Here is a 19,460-nt window from a genome sequence, read left to right as displayed (position 1 = left end):
TATAACCCTGTACAGTACCCGGCGATAAATATTGCACATCGACTTTTGGAAAGAGACAATCGGCTAATTTCGTCTTTGTAGAGCGTTATCTCTATCGCACGAAATACTGACAAAACGTCACATAGGTAGTGTGGGACAAAGATAGTGCTCTACGAAGCCGAAATTAGCCTAATGTCTCTTTCCAAAAGCCGATGTGCAATATTTATCGCCAGGTAATGTAGTTTATTATTAATATTTTATATTTTATCATTATTCGATATACCAACATTGACAACCTAAATAGAATATGTAAATAATAAAATAAAGAATAAAAAAAATATACCTAGCCACCATAAGATGATGGAAGGAAGGCGATGAAAGCAAGAAGGAATGAAAGAACAAAATGAAAGATATTGTGATGTAAATAAGGTAAGAATAAAAGAAATTGAGAAGTATGACAGTGAGTGAAGAATAAAGATGAAAAATCCGAAAAACTTATTTGTAAACAAAGACCCTGATCCCAACTAATTAGTGGTACGATAGGCCTCCAATAGAGAGGGCCATAAAAAAACTGACAACCTAAGGATATAGGATTTATTTTTATAAGCTATAAATTGTGTAAGAAAATAGACAACCGGCCGAGCGTTATTGGCCCCGCCTCTGATTTATGCGTTGCCAAGATATACTCATGTCTTTGAACCTCGGGGTTTAATCGTTCACGAGGTTTTTATATTGCGTAAATTATTATTTTTTAATTTATTTCAATCCACAAGCGAGAGTTATAGAAAGAAGCGTAACTTCTCGGCATGGATTCTTCCATGGATCAACCGTGCGTGCGGTTGTTGAATCCATCGCGTTGTAGGAGGAAGTGTCGGGTACGGTTCTCGGGGCTGACGATCCGCTTTGGAAATTTAGGGAAAACTTCTTGGAAGGCATTGATTTGCATTAAATTTTCTCGTCTAGATTCCTCTCCCTATTTAACTTAATTTTAAATGATCCTACCAATGCGCCTTTTATACAAATTAAGGTGCGTTCACATTATGACATTACTTATGCGCCACCTGTTGTAATAAATTGTAATAGTAAGATTGATCGATACATGATTACGGATTTCTTTTTACCTAATCAGCGAGCCTATCCATCTTACTCATCACACACGTGGTTCCAACAAGATGGTGCGACTACATTGCCAGAGCTTCGATAATTTTGAAATTGCTGCAGGAAGTTTTCTCTCCAAAATGATCCAATCTGATTAGTCGCTTCGGAGATATCCTTTGACATCGAGTTTACCAGGCTTAACTATAATGATTTTTATATGTGACTACCTAAAAGCCAGAGTTTAACAACAAACCTTGTACTTATGTGAATTAAAAATAACGTAGTTAGGAAACCAGCTCAATTGAACCAAGTTCATTCCAGCGTGTGGAGTTGAACACAAGGCTCCATTTTGAACAGTGTGTGTAACTCGACGAAATTTAATTTAATGACATACTTTTTAAAAAATTAAATCCGCGTTTATATTCTATCATTTAATTCCTTTATTAAAAGTGTGTGCAAAAGATTACATATTTTATTTGAGTTTGAAAACATAAATCTGCCACCAGACACTTAGTATATATAGACAAGCTTGAAGCGGCTGGATGACGTTTACAAACCTCATCTATCCACCTTGTAGGTGGTATAAGTTTTAAGTTTTAACACTAATAAAGTTTGAGATGCACTGAGTAAATACAACTTGTTTAGTTCATTGATCTCAACATAACAGTTCGGCGTTCGTCACAAAGGTGTCTTTCCCAGGACCGATGTATTTTTTTCCAGGATACAACCTTATATAATATTTATTATTCATTAGTCTCTCTCTCTGTGTGTCCCTCTCTCTCTCTCTCTCTCTCTATTTATATATATATATATATATATATATATATATATATATGTGTGTGTGTGTATATATATATATATATATATATATATAATTGAATGAAGCATTCGATCATGTGTTGTTTTTTAGCAATATATAGTGCGCGAGCCCTGGAAGGTTTCTAAGTTGGTATTACCAATTTTCGACAGATGGCGCCACCTTCATTCCAAATAATTTCATGTATTGCCCCGCAACAGTTCATGCTGATATATCTAGTCACGGACCCTTCCGCTCTGTGAACTCAGTACCGATGAAGCTGTAAAAGCATTAGGGCTAACAGCATTAACATCTTCAGAAACAATACAAAACAATATGCTGATATGAATTGAAACGAAAATCGCGAACGAATGATTTCGAGTTGTAGGTGATAAAAGAATTTATGTAAATTCAAAATTTAAAGTTCATGTCTGGATCACCTAATAAAAATAAAAACTAAAAATGGTAAACAAACAATTTTTTTTGTCGCTAAAGTACACCTGGATGAAGTCGCGGGGTACAGCTAGTTATTTTACAAATTTAATTCTGGTATAAACATGTTTTTGTATCAGCATGAACGTGAAGCATTAAAAATCAATTTTAAATTACGGTTATTTAACAGATACATACGTGAGATACGATTGTAATTCATTTCTTTAATTGGTATGTAAATATTGTTTATACATTTGAAACTATTTTCCATTTTTTTTTTGTTTATTACGTAGTTTTTATGCTAAATATCACCAAAATAGTCAATGACTTTAATTAACTGTTTTAATATAGAGATTATTGTAAACTTTCGTGATGTCATGATACAGATAATAAATAATCTTAAATTATATATCATCTGTCGGAATGATTCGGTTCCATATTTGTGTAGTCAATAGGAACTGTCGGAATCAGCAAAAGAAAACTGATACATCAGAGGCTTTGGCCATGTGTGTGTTATATGAGAATGCGATATGGGTGGTTGTCCAGAAACGCCATGACTCACGTGAAGCCGAAGAAGGTGAGTGGTGCCGAGTTACATGAGCTAGTGTTTATACTATCGATCAATTGCGAAGTCAGCTCTTTTTTCTAGCTTGCCCTGTTTCTAAATAGCATTTGTCTATTCACAAATACATTATATATATGTATATATATATATATATATATATATATATATGTGTGTGATCTATGTATATGATGATATATGTGATCTTTCTTAAAGAAGTCACACTAATTTATTTTTCTTTTGAAATGCGATGGGCCAATAATTTCTGACAGTACAAAAATGTTTTTCTTATTAGATTATAATTACGTCATATTTTTCTTAATGAAACCATGTATTTTTTGATTTTAGATTGAATGTAGCACACATTATTTGAAATAAATTTTGATATTCGAATACTAGAATGCGTTTAGCATGGTTTTTTTTTTTTTAGTTCTTCTTCATATTGTAATTGTGGATATGCATAGAGACAACGTATGAACGAGCTGTTTGAAACGTTTCTTTAGGTTAATATTAAAAAAGAGCACTTTCAACCCTTTCCTTACCGCAGTACGTTCTTATCTAATTCAATTTTTAATAAATCTAATTTTCTCATTTATGTTACATATTTAAAGATTTTACTTGTATATAAATTAGAAATAGAAGTTAGGATAATTCTAAGTAATTTATTTGGCTGTGATAAATCTTAAAACAGGGATCTACACATGAGCCCACATTATAGGGTGGATGCCGGCTAACTCCGGCGCAGGTAACGAAAGGGTTAATAAAGACTATATACAGGATGTTAGAAAAAAACTCCTGGGTTTTAAGAATAAATCAAAAGGAAGAATTAACGAAAAATAACATTAATAACCTAATTAAATTCATTTGAAGATGCTAGATGCAAGCCGATTCGTATTGGACTTTTTGAAAGTTTATTCGGGAGGCGTATGTCCAGTTGTGGGCGTCATAGGGCTTAAATTATAGTATAGTAAGCAAGTACAGCGAGCATTATATCAAAATCAAAATGTTTTCTACTCGAATAGGCTGTTACTGTCATTTTCAAATCGTCAATCAACATAAAATGTCGACATTGTTGTCCCTACAATCTACCACCGGTTCGGAAGGCAGTTCTGTTCTGTTCTGTTGAGAGCCGGCGAGAAACTCAACAGTTCCTCTTTACAAATTTAGTTTTATAAAGAGTGCGACAATAATTAGCTTCCTGATTGAGCATCAACATATAATTTCACGCATTAACATCAGTATAGTAATCTTGGATAGAATTATATACTTTTAAAAATAGTACTTGTTTACTATTGGTTATAAATCTCCTGTGGTAGATCTGAAATGGGTTTTGAAATTTGATTGTACATACGTATATCTTGTGCGATAGATGATTTATTTATTTTTTATATAAGACATGTCTATCACCGTTTTTTTAAAATAATTATTGATGTTTTTGCGGACAAACAAAACGTTATGTATTAGGTCGCAATCATATGAATACTAGGTTTATTTAAAACTTCTCGCAAAGAATTTCAAATCCAATAAATGGACCGCACTGCTCTTATTTAGATTACATATATAAAATATATGAAACACCATTTATAAGATTTGTTTTAGATATATCTATTACAAATATTCAGAAAAAAAGGATTGTGTGATGTGAATGGTTTTTAATACGCATTTTTTGATGACCAACCATCGCAATGAAGCACGATCTATTCCACAGTCCATCTTTGTTCGGATACGTCGAATAAAATATGCATTCAATGTTTGTCATTACTGTTTGTTGGTTTAAATGGGTCGCGTAGAGAGGAACAGCTGTGAAATATACGTTACTATTCAAATAAAATGTAACATGAATTTAGAGTAGGCGGGTTGGTGATCGAAGCGTGGTATTATGGTACGCAGAGGACGCTGCTGTTCATCCTATCTAAATTTGTTTATCAGTAGTGGCAATCCTATATGCACAAAGTGTAACATAACATTGTTCCAAGAATTCTTTCTGGTTTGCTCAAAAACTTACTTTGAGTCAGCCTCCGCACATCCCAACGCTACTTTCCTTGCACCTCAGTAAAGACCAAGAGACGTCCTATATACAATCAACAGAACACACGCCACACCGCACCCCCTACAGACACTCTCAACACTGCAAGCGCAAACCAATTAAGCATCATCAGCAACCACTGCACCTGCAACACTTTACACAGGTCGTCGCGTTCTACATATCAAAACGAAACATCACCCACCACGCCACAACACCTGTGGTCGCCACTCCAAAACCTTTCGGCCTCAATGGTCATCAGTCTACTGTCACATAAGACGACCCGGTTGGAAAGACACTTCCTTCAGTCAGTCTGCAACCGGAACTACGGGTCCGGTTCTTTGGACTGGAGTACTACCACCAGGTGTGGTCCAGATTAGATCCCGTGATGAGGATCGGGAAGTAAGTGTTTCCTATAAAAAAATGGACCAATATTCAGCCACTTCCTTCCAGTGGCAGCCGCGCAACAAAGTGCACCGCCCGCCAGCCCGCTGATAAATGCGCATGCGGCAAACAATGCGAATCACACAACCGCCAAACCACTCAACGCGTGTTTCACCCCTCCATGGGGCATCTTCAAGAGTTATGTTACACCGATTAGTGCCAAACACAGAGTCTTTCTCACTCTCGCAAGGTAACGCCTGATTCCATTAAATGTTTCCTATAACTCCAGTATCGTATTATAATATGAGAACCAGCTTACCTGACATCTTGAGCGAGGATTGAATCATTAGTGCGTTCTAGGTGACACACGGGAAGTGAGTGTGTTTCAATTCCATCACTTGCTTGGTGAGTCTACTACTGCGTACGTGCACGGGGCACTCAGTTTAGAGTGCTGTCACTGTCGGAGGCGATAGAGGCAATACTTTACGTCAATAGGTCCTTGCCCACGTGTGGGAGAACTTTGGAACAGTGCAATCAATAAATTAGGAATAAATCAAACAGGTAATGCCACTTCATTCTTAGAGACAAGTCGGTGATCGAGTTTCTTCTGTGGATCTCATTTCTCATTGTTCTCTACCTGACCTTGACGGAGATGATGAGACCCACGTCGGTGATCCAGTTTCTTATGCGGATCTCATTTCTCATTGTTCACCAACTCATTGAATTTAAGATATGGATTGGTGATGTTATTTCGTAAAAATGTAATGATTCTTGTTTGTTATTTAGTTGTATTATCTGTTATTAATGAATAATAAACGTACAAATAAGAGGTAGATTGTGAACATCGCCACTGCGCCAACTTAGATAACATACAAGCAGTTTATTGATGAACTAGTGCGGTGTGGCCTTTGACCTGCCTAACAGGCAGACCGCATTCCGAATAACTTGATAGAGCATGAATGGCTCGCTGTCATTGAAGACCGATTGAAATTGACCTTCCATCACCTTAGATTAAGAGGCAATTAGTTATAAATGCATTCTTTAATTTAAATAACATCTATAGAGATACACTTTATATTGCCAGAAGTTATTGATCTGTGACATTTTATTTTAACAAGATAAATAATTGTGACATATTTTAGAGTCGTCATTGTTTCACACCATAGATGCCCACAGTCAAGGTATAGGGTCTCCCAAAGATATCTATGGGGATATACCATATTTGCAACGCTTACTAGGCGAGTGTTATGGTACGCAAAGGGCGCTGCTTGTAAGCAATGACAATGCTATATAATTAATGCAAAAAGTGTAAATTATACAAGCATATATATACCGGCAGGTAAGAAAAAGACCAATATTTAGCCACTTCCGCACATGCAGTAGTAGTCGTGCAACAAAGTGCACCGATTAGTGCCAAACACAGAGTGCGTGAGACTCTGTGGAGGGACTCGCGTGGAGGGGTGAAACACGTACGATTAATAAAATGCCGTGGAACAGACCTCAGTCTAAACATGATGAGCTATTGTTATTATGATAAATAACAGTAAGAAAAGGATCAATATTAGCCACTTCCGTACCAAACACAGAGTCACTAATCGGTGTAACATAACTCCTGAAGATGCCACGTGGAGGGGTGAAACACGTGTTGAGTGATTTGGTGTGGCAGTTGTGTGATTCGCATTGTTTGCCGCATACGCATTTATCAGCGGGCTGGCGGGCGGCGCACTTTGTTGCACGACTAACACGGCATGTGCGGAAGTGGCTAAATATTGGTCCTTTTCTTACTTAGGATGGACTTCCGCAAGGTAACGCCTGATTCCATTAAATACCGGTAGGTTACTAACAATTAAAGACTGTTATATATAATATAAATAATACATAATTATTGATTGATTAATACTGACAGATGAAGCTTTACACCAAACACACGAATGTGTAAGCGTGTGAACTTTAGTAACTTTGAAAGAGTCAAAGTCAAAGTTACTAAATATGAAACACTCGATGTTTTTTAAATTTTTTTTTCACTTCATAGTATTTCTTTCCGTTAGATACATGTACAAAGTATTCGGAAACATATAAAATATATTTATTCTAAATATTAAGTTTTATGATGTTTGTCATCTTTGTTTGGAACATACCAAGACAAGTTTATAACTTGTGAAAACTAAGGATATAACTTATTTGTATTATTTTTGGTATTAATTATTATCTGTATTAAATATGTTCAGCTTTTGTTCTTGAAGTTTCGCTGCCACTCTGAGAATTTCTCGTCTTAAGTGGAAATGGGCCAGGCACATGACTCCTGCAACCGTTGGCCGTTGGGGCCGAAAGGTTCTCAAGTGATGACCACAAGCCGGTTGACGCGGCGTGGGTAGGCACCACACTAGGTAGACCTACGACATTGTAAACATCCCAGGAGGACGCTGGATGCAGCAGCGCTTGACCAGTCATCATGGCAATCTTTGAAGAAGTCCTGTACCTTGCAATGGGCGTCATCCAATATAATTTTGAAATTATTTGTATAGTTATGATAATAACGTAAATGTTCTCGAACCTTCTCTTTCTACATGAAACAATTCACAGACTTCCGAGGAGAGGTTTGTTCCAAAATAGAACAGGACAGTAAAAGTAGAGCAAAAGAAGTTTCTTATTTTGACCGACCACAGTATTTTCAGATTCCGCGGCAGGGACAGAAGGCCTACTTTAGCAGCCAAGCTCGTGGGCACCCGTGGAAACCTCGGCTATGAATGCTAGATATTACGATTATACAGGATTAGGAGGGCATTAAGTTCTTAGATAGCTACGGATCGCACGAAGGGATCAGAGCTTGGGTTTACTCCTCGATAACATCCGTTTAGCATTCCGACACAAGAGAGAGAGAGAGAGAGAGAGAGCCAAACCTCAGCTTGGTCAGTTGCTGTTGTTTGGCTAAACGAACAGAATTGTTAAAAATTATAAAGATATGCCATTACTGAATTACAAGTTCACCCGAGATCATAAAGTGCTATTAAAAATATTGAGCGATAATTAAGAATAATGCAGTTCTATTTGCGTCTTCATTTGTAAGAAAAACACGGCTTTTTATAGAAATTACGCAATTGTTATTCAACAATAAATATAAAACGTTTTGATTGTAAAGTGATTCATTCGGTTTGCTAGCAGTAACGTCGAACTCTGGTCATTGTTAGGTTTTTGTCACTACGGAATAGAATAATAATACTGAGTGGGTCATACTAGATAATGAGCCGACAATATGTATGGCATTTTATATAAACACACGTCGATTATTGCTCACAAGTCATTGTTATTGAATGTAAGATTTGACACCAAGAGAATTGGCAGCAGCATATTTTTTTTCTTCTTTTTGTGGCCCCCGTTATTGGGGACCTCTCCTTCCACCCCCTATTTAATTGGGAAAAGGATTTTGTATTTCTTAATAATTTTTTCACTTGAATTTTTATTTTCGTTCTCGTCTTCCATAGTACACAATATCTTTTCTTCCTCCTTCTATCATTATACAATTCCATCTTCCTTTCTCAATCATTCCATTCCTTTCGTACATTCTCAAACACTTCAGTTATAAATTTCTATTTATCAATTTCTATTTATCACAGTTTTAATTGGTTTAATTGTTTTCTCGTGATGTACATAATTTTATCACAGATTTTTTTTTTAACATCAATGAATCTATTTTAATAACTACAATGTTTTATCCGCCTATGTTTTGTTCCTGTCTATTGCGTATTGTTTAACTTTCCTAAAGAATTTGAGGACGCACTCTCTTTCATCCTTTTCCATTATAATTGAGGCAAGTGTTGCCTCCTCTATCTTTCTGCCTAGCCGGCATTCGGTCTCATATCGGAGCCCTCCAAATGCGGGACATTCGCAGCTTACAATTCGTACTATTATATGATACTGCGATGACTAACTCAACTATCGAATCATGTCTCTGGTTGATGCATATGAATTGTAATGGTCGTCTATGGGCTGCAATGACGAAAGGAGTGAATAGGCCCTCCATTGGGTGGACCAGCAAAATAGTCAAAGTTACAGAAAGTCGCTTGAAGGCCGGTCATTGTCGCGATCTTTCTTGGAGGCCTATGTCTTGCAAAGGACGTTAATCGGCTATAACAGGGATGAGCAACCCGCGGCCTTCGAGGCAAGTAAAAATATAATATTTTTTAAAAAAAAAACCGAGGAGCAAGGCTTAAAGGATAACAAAGTGTCTAATTAGTTTTGAATATCTTAAATACAAACTTATAAACATATGTGGTATATGTTTATAACATGTTTTGAAATTTGTATATATTCTTTATTTTCTTCATGGCCCCTTGTATTTGAAACTGCGGCCCTCCGAGCAGAAAAGGTTGCTAACCCCTGGGGTTAAAATTGTTCAGCCATATTACTATACATTTACTAGCTGTTGTCCGCCCTCTTCATATGACCCGCACTGCTTTTTAAAAAGTGAAATTTCATAAAATCGAATCTTTGTCTTTTTTAACAAGACAAAAAGAAACATTTGGACTAAATTTACCTTTAAGAACTACAGTTTTTATATATATAGTTTTACGTAAAATCCGTTCATAGCAGATTTATTCAGTAAAGGATACATTCATACACAATTTAAATCCTCAACTTCACGGTTGTCGTTCGTCTGAAATAATGACTAATATGTAACCTATAAAATGCGCAAATAAAATTTGTAGTTTACAATTAAAATAAATACTTTAGTTTACTTTTTGCGCAATTATATGCATGTTCCGGAATACCATCCGATAGCATACCTTTATACAAGTACCACCGTAATTTTTATTAATTTCTGCGCAATAGAAAAAAAAATACTAATTTGTTTCTTACTAACTATCCTTCACCTAGATCGCCATTTGCAAGCATAAACAATATTTAAATACAATAGAACAAAAAACAAAAGAAACATAAATGTTTACATTAATAAAAGTTGTTAAATGTTAATCATTACATGCTTTGATTATTGTATTACCATAATGTATGATTTTAATAATAATTCTCGGATCCGATGACTTGTTTGCTTTTGTCAGATAAAATAAAAAAAATTGTGCAAAAGAATACTTCGTATTTTATAAGGAAAAAATGCAATAAAACCTGTTTAGTCGCACTTTTTGCATCTGACTGGATTCGATACCAATAAATAGACATTTTTAAAACAAAGAAACGTAAATTGTAATAGTAGCTCGCTGTCATTTTCCTGTTGTATTTCTATTAGTAAAATGTAACGAAGAAGTTAGATATATTTCTAAACATTTTCATGTAGTGTCAATAACAGTAAATTGGTTTAATCTTTACCATTCAGGTAATTTTAACGATTGCTGCTGAGCAGACTTTATATTATCGGGTGTATATATTTTTACAATAATTTAATTTTATTCATCTTTCTCTTTTCTTTATATATATATATATAGACCGTCTTCATCACACGTAGGTTTCACTTTTACTCCCCTTTGAAGAACAAATGCGTGCACAGATGCTTCGTCAACGCCACCTGTTTATGAGTTTGTCGCTCTTCCGTGTTGAATATCTAAGGTGATGGTGCAATCTGAAGACCGCGTCCACCTCTACACACGTGTCGTTTGTGTGAGAGCGACAGATGTGTGTAACGGAGTTTTGTTGCGCGCGGAACGGCCGCCCGCTCCCTGACCGTGAACAGCGTGGGCGAACCGAAATTGGATCTGGATCCTTCCTTGGCTCGCCTGTGCTACGCTGTTCCAAGCATCATACACATAACATCAACAGTACTCAGCTCTACTTGGGTAGAGCTGTTTACTACGTGCGAATGTCCTTTTTTTTCTTGTTTCGGTGTGGGGAAATCTTCCGGTATTCAAGATGCTTTGCCTCTGGGGGGAGGACAGGGGTATGTGGGATTCCTACCCACTAAAACCCCTCCACCGGTGGTCGCCCTCTGCGCTAAACGGGGGACCGCGGTATCTCCCGGTCAGGGATCGCCACGCGGTCTTCCCTCGCGCCGTGCTATTTTTCGATAGCCCGTCCCGGGGTATGCATGAATACGCTACCCCCGAAACCCTCATGGTGCTGTCACAATGGTTCGAGACCACGTCGAACCATCGTCCGCCTCAGAGTCGCACGTGCGAATGTCCTCATGCAACTGGTACGTGCCAGACCAGCTTTTTTTATTTTTAAGTTTTTAAGTTCACGGACCCTTCCGCTCCGTGAAGCAAGAACATCAACAGAGAATAAGTAAGTTGTGGTCGCTACAACCACTGTGATGCGTTTGCACTTATATAGTGGTCGCAGCGGTAGCTTCCTTCAGGTCCTCAGACACCTCCACATCTGTCCCAACAAGGGTCCTTCATCTCTGGCTCCTTTTTACCTTATGTAAATAAAGATAATTATAGTTTATGTTCAAACAAATATGTAATTAAAGTTAATGTTTTTATGCTGGTTAGTAATTATATAGGAGATAAACATGGTTGAGTTTTGTATCATGTTGATTTTGATGACAGGACATTTAGACGTTTGAATATTAAAAAAAAATATTTGGGTTAAAAGAGTAACTATCAGATTCTTCTCATTAAAATCATAATTCTGAACTTGAAATTCACGTAATATGAATGTCTTGAATTTTACAAAGTGTTCAGTAAATTCTATATAAAAGAATTGATTGAAGAATTGAACAAGATTGAATTTACGCAAATGAATATAATTATAGATTCAATAATACGCAGTTATGCGTGTATAAAACAAACCAATGAACTTGATTTGACTAATTAGATTAGAATACGGCTGTACGCCCCTTCAGGTTGAGTTACTTGCATAATGTAACATATATCTGCATACGTTTGGTTAATTTATTTCAAACTGTTTTTCTATGCGCTCACTTGTGAAACCACTGACCCTGTCATACAGTTTTTAATATTGGCTAGTATATATCAATCTAGTTTGTTTAATATCTATAATTATATCCACTTGCGTAAATTCATTCAGGTATACATACATAAATATGTATACATATATATTTTTTTGAACAATTATTTGAAATAAGATTTTCTGAACACTTGAAAATTCATGACATTAATATATCGCGAATTAAAGAATCAGAATGTCGATTTTATAGAAAAGAACCTTACGATACTTTTTAAATTTTAAATAATTTTAATTTTAAAGCAAATATTATAGTATCCGGCGATAAATATTGCACATCGACCTTTGGAAAGAGACAGTCGGATAATTTCGGCTTCGTACAGCGGTATCAAGATGTACATGTATTTATCTCATTTTACCCCAACCTAAAGCCACTATTTATAGAAAAATTGGTGTAGTTTATATGAAGAATAAAAATAATTATCAAAAGAAGCAAATGATGATACTTATTTAATACCCCCTAATAGAAACCGGACTGTTTGTACGTGCGACAAAGATAACGCTATACGAAGTCGAAATTAGCCGATTGTCTCTTTCCAAAGGTCGATGTGCAATATTTATTGTCGGGTATTGTACCTCCTACACTACCATTGAAATCCTTGTGTTGCTATCACGATGGTTTGAAACTGCGTCCACGCCATGTGGACCATCACATATTCTAGTCATCAACGACTCCGAAGGACCCGTTTCTGGTATGGAAACGCCACTATTTTAAGGTCCGTACCTTTGCGCCAACGGTGTCACATCTGAATCTGTGATATGAAGAATGTAATATGAAGAATAGTGAAATGTCCAGACTACCTAGGCAGACCACTTTAAGTTTTAGTCTGTGGAGTAAAATAATCCAGTATACATTATATTACAGTACACGTCTAAAATTCACCATGTTACTGCCGATTTCCTAGAGTATTGTTAATATACGGTATATCTAGTGGAACCGCTACACCTATACTCTACGGTATATTCCAGTACACTACACTACATGACAAGTTAAAGATCTCCGATGTTACAGACTTACGAAACTGGCTATGCATTTTTTGAATATGGAAGGCCTGTGAAATGTCTGGCTTATATATAAAATACCTTCCGCTCTAAAAGGAATGATCATGCAATAACAATCACGTGACAAAAGAATGTGATGTACAGGTGTGTGCGTGTTTGTCTAGCGCTTATATAAAAAAAAAACAGTAATGAGTGAAGATCAAATATGGCGACGGCACGTGTGACAAGATAATTAAAAAAAAAAAAGATTTTTGCACTTAATATTGCAATATTTTTTTTGTCTTAAATTAATTAAATCTTATAGTTTTTTACTCTTACCTGCGCATTATTTTTTTTAATCTTACTATATGTTTAAATATTTATAAAATAATTTACTAAATGTATACGCTGTTGGTTTCCTGAAGAAAAATAGTAAGATCTGTTCACACCACCAGCACCTTGAAGAATAGTTGGTATTTCCATCCATCGTCAGCAATTAGGTTTTGACGTAATTTTTCTGACATGAATTTTTATTTATCGAATATTTAATGCATATCGAGTGACTTGACAAGAGTTTGACAGGCAATTTCCCGCCAAAAATATGCATAGAATATTCAACTTTTTTTTTGTTTACTCAACTCATGTTTTGCGGCCAGTGATACATAAATGTCATTAAATTTTGTCACGTGTTTAAAAATAAATGTAAAATTGACGATATAAAACATCTTAATACAAAGTGCACATGTCTACGGGTAATTCTCATGAAATCTCGAAAAAATGTAAATTAAATTATTCAGAATTATTTTAGTTAATATCTATTAAATTTATCTTAAATTTGTACTATATGTGTTAGTAACTTTAGGGAATATAGTGGTCCCCAGAATAAACGAGTTTTAAATGAAGTAAATCAATATTGATAAACTTTAAAAGTGAGGGAATGATGACTGTGGTGAGGAAATGATGTTTATGTTAGTTTATTATGAAAAATTTAATTATTTATTTTTTGAACACATGTATAACTTTAGTAGGTAATATATATATGAAAATTCTGGAGTTATCTAATAACACAGCTCTGAAAGTGACTCAAATTGCTTACAGCAAAACTTGCTTTCATTTTTATATTAATTGCATTTTCTTTGCAACATGAAACTTAATTAATAATGACTAAAAATATTCAACTCATTTAGAAATTTTCAAAATCTCTTATATAAATCCTAAAATATTGTTTAAAACCATTAATATCAACATTTAGTCTTAAAGTAAACAATATTATATCACACAAGTTAGAATATAATAATATAATAGTCTTTTCCGAATCAGTCTACAATAGAATACCTTGCAGTCAAGTCTTAACTTTTACAATTTAAGCTGATTTATTTCCTTTACGGAAAAATATCCTTTTCTGATAAATTTTGGAGGTTCAATTTTCTGCACAACATCAGTCCAGGGATACAACGCTTCATCCTTGGGTGTAGGCCATCTCCAGGATTTAATTACTCTTTCCATACAATCTACCACAGCGGCATCATCAGAAACTGAAGTTATTTTTCCGGGATAAATTGCGTCGTTCCACTTGATGAGAACGAAATCGCCTATATCATAAGATTCATCAATTTGGGAATCATTATCATTGAAAAAATTATTCGCAGATTGTCTACCACAAGACCGCGTTTGTACTTTTCCAAGTCTTTTTTCAACATGAGGAGTTTTCGAAGATAAGTAGTATCCCAGGTGAAAATGGCTACATTCTCCAATACATTGACAGCAAGAAAGGCTTCTAAACTCTAATATATCACTAGCGAACACAAATTGGCGAATTTTTTGCGTTCCACGGAAAGGCGTAACAGTGACACCTTGAACGTTTTTCAAAAGTGCTGATACTTTAGCTTCAGGAGAGGATAAAACCTTTTTATTTCGCCTTTGAGATCTCTTCTTGTACTTCTCTTTTTGTCGAATTTGCTCTTTTAATTCTTTTTGTAATTTAGCAATTTTTGCATATTGTATTGCTCTACGTTTTCTTAATTGCTTCCTTCTCAAAACAGCTATCATACTTTCACGCTTATTATTATTTTGAAGAACAGGGTCTGCTGCAAGTCTAGAACTTGAAGGTGATACTTTATTGAGGAGACTTGTCAGATTCTTACGGACTTGTGCCTTTCGGTGTCTGTACGATTGACTGTTTTTTTTCCAATTTTTTCTCTTTAATCTTCTTTCTCTGGAACTCATGGCAGTTACAGATTTTATTTGGCCCTTCTGTTTTTTTTTAAGATATGAAATTCGTTCTTTCTCGCGAAGTTTTGCTAACACTTCAGGATTAGATTTCATTTTTTCTCTACGTTTTCGATCATATTCTTTTTTTTTCAATTTTGCTTCTGCATCAGACAGTTTCTTTCCTCGTGCCATTTTTTAGCTCTAAAACAAAACAGAATAGTAAATTTAAGGTTGACATAAGCAAGTTCATTAAAAAACTAAGTTAAAATAGTCTAGACGTCATTACCTCATTAGTTGTCATTCCCTCATTTTGAAATGAAATGAGGGAATGACAAAATAAAACATAACCTCAAAAATCTCCAAATGTAGTAAACTGCTGTATGTAAATTTTTCGGTGATTTTACTGCTTCTAAAAACATACTTTATTTTTAAATTTATATTCGAATATAGTAATTACCTCTTTGTTTTCTTCTCAGTGATGGAATGACTGTCTGAAATGTAATCTTTGAAAAATTGTAATTTAATCTTCTTCCAACAAGTACTCCGACAATTTTAATACAACTTCGCCATTCTGAGCAATTGTTAGTGTCACCAACTATCAAAAATTAATAGAAGTTCCAATAAAAAATCTCAAGTACGCTAACTTATCGACTGTCGGTAATGGTGTGAGGGAATGACTATTTTTTAAGGGACACATGTCAAATCAACATTTCCTCATTTATTTACGATCTATAATCCTAAATTCGAAGAATTTTTAAAATTTTGATGTATTTTTAATAAAATAGTCACACGCGCAAACATAAATTTTAAGCAATTTCTAGTTAAAAAATTATAACATGTTTTATTTTAAAGTTTGGGACATAGTGAGGGAATGATTTTAAGGGTATTATATATTTATTATTCCTTACAGATATACATAAAGTTTTAAGGTTATTACCAAAATTATTAGCCTAAGTGATGTTCTTTAAAAAAAAAAAAAAAAACCACCATGAATAGTTTCGAACTGTGTAAAAACTAAAAGGACAAGAATTTCGAGATTCCATGAGAATTACCCCTACAATGTTTTAGTAACACAATTTTAAAAGAAACCGGAAACTACTCGAGGAGAGATATTACAGTTATGACGTAATATGTTCAGCTTGCGTGACGAAGTGTGCTTGTGACGCATTTCGCTTCGTGTGATACCAACATAATGTTTTTTAATATTTTTTTTTTAATAGTCATGTGAAACTAAATGAGCTTGAATAGAGTTAGAAAGGATTAGAGTCATTTTATGTTTCATTGTAAGGTTTTTTTGTAAAAATTACAAAGTCCAGAACTATATAGGGGACCAAAAACTTTGCCAATGGTCTTAGGCTTGGTTAGCTGCCACTTTAAACTCGCGGAACCTGCAAACGCCATTTGGGCAGCAGTGATAGTCCAGTCAAGATAGTGATTGTTTATTTTAAAAGTTTCATTTACAACAATCAAAGTACATATTAGTTTTATACATTCAAATGCTGTGTTGTATGTTTGGAAAGTTTCATGTAATATACTTTAATATTTTGTTCAATAAATCTCGGTTTTCAAAAAACTACTTAGTGTATAAAATTCCTTAAAACAATGCACGTAAGGCTGTCTTAATTAAATATTATCACGTGTTTTATATTTTTTTGGCGATCAGACAACATAAGGAGGCGTTTACATTGATGAAAAAAAAATTAGTCAAGTACTACACATTGCATCATTATCATTTCAGTCGTACTCCGTCCACCGCTGAACATATGCTTTCCCCGTAGACCTCCAATAATATCAGTTGGAAACTGCCTGTATACATCATTTTTCGATGACTTTAATCGGGTATATGTCCACTGGTGGGTGGACGTTTCTGCGCGCTATATAGCCTGCCCATTGCAAAAATCAGCTAACAGTTTATCGATTAGTCATCCTTATTTCGTTAAAATTAACCCATAAAATAATTTAGGCATTTTCTGATATTAAATATGTCTGGCGGTGTCAGTGGAGACATTGTGGTTGGAGTCAACTAGTCAGCAAAAGGAAAATTAAGAACCACAATGTATGTATTAACTTTTTGGATCATGTCCTGCGGCTGAAATGAAATGCTATTTGTGCTGTATACAAAATTGTGCATTCTGTTAATGTGCTAACCCTTAACTTGGCAGATTTTTTTTTCAATATTACATTAATTATTATAACACTTGAATTTTAAGACCCAAGGATGCCAACAGCAAAAACTGAACAAGCGTTCGAAAATTAAGAAATTACCTAAACATTCACATACAAATGATTACTTTGCGTTCAAAATTGATGCCACAATTTTTTTTTAATTCTGATGTATCTCTACAGATACATTATCAAGAAAAGTGTTAAGGTTCATTTTCACTCATTTAGAAAAATATGTACGCCATAAAATGGGTAAAAGGCGTACTTGTAAGGTCCAAATAAAAATTAAATTCATCAATTTGTATGAAGCAAGCGTTCCATTCTTCTCCACTAAATGGAGCCACACATAGTTAAAGTCACAGAATGTCGCTAGGTACGGGCGCAAAACTGGTCATCATGACGATCTTCTGGGGGAGGGCTATGCATTCCAGAGGGCGTCTATTGACAGACAGCGATACTGATTATAAAGCAAGTGTGCAAACGCGAATTGCCGAACGCAATCATAATGAAACATGTCTCATTGTAAATCGATGTTTTAAGAAATTCTTTATCGATATTTAAACACATAATAAAAATTATCGATATAAAAATTATTAATATTATTTTGAACTTTAACTATTAATAATCTTTTATTTTAATATTTTATCGTAGTTGTTTAATTAGACTTAAGATACACAATGTTTTATAGCATACTAGCTGATCCCGCAAACGTTGTTTTGCAAAAAAAAATTGATATTTTAATTTACAAATAAAAAATAAGGGTTGATCGCAGAGGGGTGAAAATTTATGGTTGTATGTATTCTTGTATGCTGTATCATAAAAAAATAAAAACAAAAAAATTCGTTAAAAAAAATATATTTTTTTTTAAGTGTGAATAACCATTATCACTTAGGGGTATAGAAAATAGATAGTAGCCGATTCTCAGACCTACTGAATACGCATATAAAATTTGGTAAAAATCGGTCGAGCCGCTTCAGAGGAGTTCAAGTTCGAACACCGTGACACGAGAATTTTATATATCAGATTTACAACGTTATTTAAAAGTATTTCTTGGTGCAGATGTACGCGGGGGCGTTGTTAGCGACGGCTGCGCGTCTCGCGTGGGATCCCAGCACGTACACGTGGTTTCGGTTCCTCTGTGCAGCTCAGTACCGCGTGTCAGCCGCCTACGTGCTCTGCGCAGGATTGTGGCTCGCTGCATTAGTGTACATTGCAGCTGCAGCACGCCGCACTACCTGCCTCCATATTGTGAGTACAGATCAAAATTTTCATAATCAACCCATAGCTGGACACGGTTCAGTCACGGAACACGGGGAATTCCCTTAGTACCAGAGGAGATTTAAACTCAAAAAGACTTCCTCGTGCATCTGTGACCCAGCGGTGGACTAGCCTTCTAACTGCCAAGCTGTTTTGGCCATGACTTCTCCAGGTGCCAAATGGAAATATCAAGTGCAGGCTTTCTTTATGTGAATATTTGGGATCTTTACATTCTATGAATGAATATAACACATTATGTATATCATTATGTACTGAGACCGCCGGTGACCTTCATGGCACTTAAAGGCAACAGAGTACTCGGTGTGCCATGAGGTCGCCGGCCGGTCACGTTTTTGTAACACAGAAAACACGATAGGTTTTCAAAGCCAGCTTTGAAATATGAATAAATTGTGAATTCAATACAAAGAAAGGTTTATATACATATTCTAATGTAAATTTTATATAAAAAGTGAGGCCGCCCGCGATCTTATTGGCACCCATGGTAACCGCTTCTAAAACATGCTGCAAATCGTAAACCATCCCGTGATCCAGTTGCTAGGTGCCTAATGAAGCTAATAATTACCGGAGGGTCGGAAAAAAATAATATTCCTTAGATGTAAAATTGTGAGGTAGCCGGCGGCCCTCACGGCACCTATTTT

The 19,460-nt window shown here is 35.2% G+C and overlaps 2 protein-coding genes across 2 annotated transcripts in view; one reads left to right on the top strand and one right to left on the bottom strand.

Moving 5' to 3' along the window:
* Window positions 1-19,460, top strand: part of LOC137933833 (uncharacterized) — a 46,270-nt gene that overhangs the window by 19,663 nt on the left and 7,147 nt on the right. Inside the window, exon 2 of the mRNA XM_068777898.1 lies at window positions 18,604-18,792. Within this exon, the coding sequence (XP_068633999.1) occupies window positions 18,604-18,792 (189 nt within the window). The remainder of the gene's footprint in view (window positions 1-18,603; window positions 18,793-19,460) is intronic.
* Window positions 14,527-16,252, bottom strand: LOC137918478 (calponin homology domain-containing protein DDB_G0272472-like). The gene is made up of 2 exons (XM_068761298.1): window positions 15,839-16,252; window positions 14,527-15,582 (listed from the first exon to the last, which is right to left on the bottom strand). The coding sequence occupies exon 2, from the start codon at window positions 15,571-15,573 to the stop codon at window positions 14,527-14,529; it is 1,047 nt and encodes a 348-aa protein (XP_068617399.1). The 5' UTR covers window positions 15,574-15,582; window positions 15,839-16,252.

The sequence above is a fragment of the Battus philenor genome, unplaced genomic scaffold (genome assembly GCF_028537555.1).
Source record: "Battus philenor isolate CCGP_79_NKW_IND1 unplaced genomic scaffold, ilBatPhil1.0.hap1 SCAF_14, whole genome shotgun sequence".
In the NCBI taxonomy this organism is placed as follows: Eukaryota; Metazoa; Arthropoda; class Insecta; order Lepidoptera; family Papilionidae; genus Battus; species Battus philenor.
This window is presented reverse-complemented; position numbering and strand designations above follow the sequence as displayed.

Bases quoted from the DNA above. Each gene is read 5' to 3' on its own strand.
- LOC137918478 (XM_068761298.1), bottom strand. From the start codon at position 15,573: ATGGCACGAGGAAAGAAACTGTCTGATGCAGAAGCAAAATTGAAAAAA.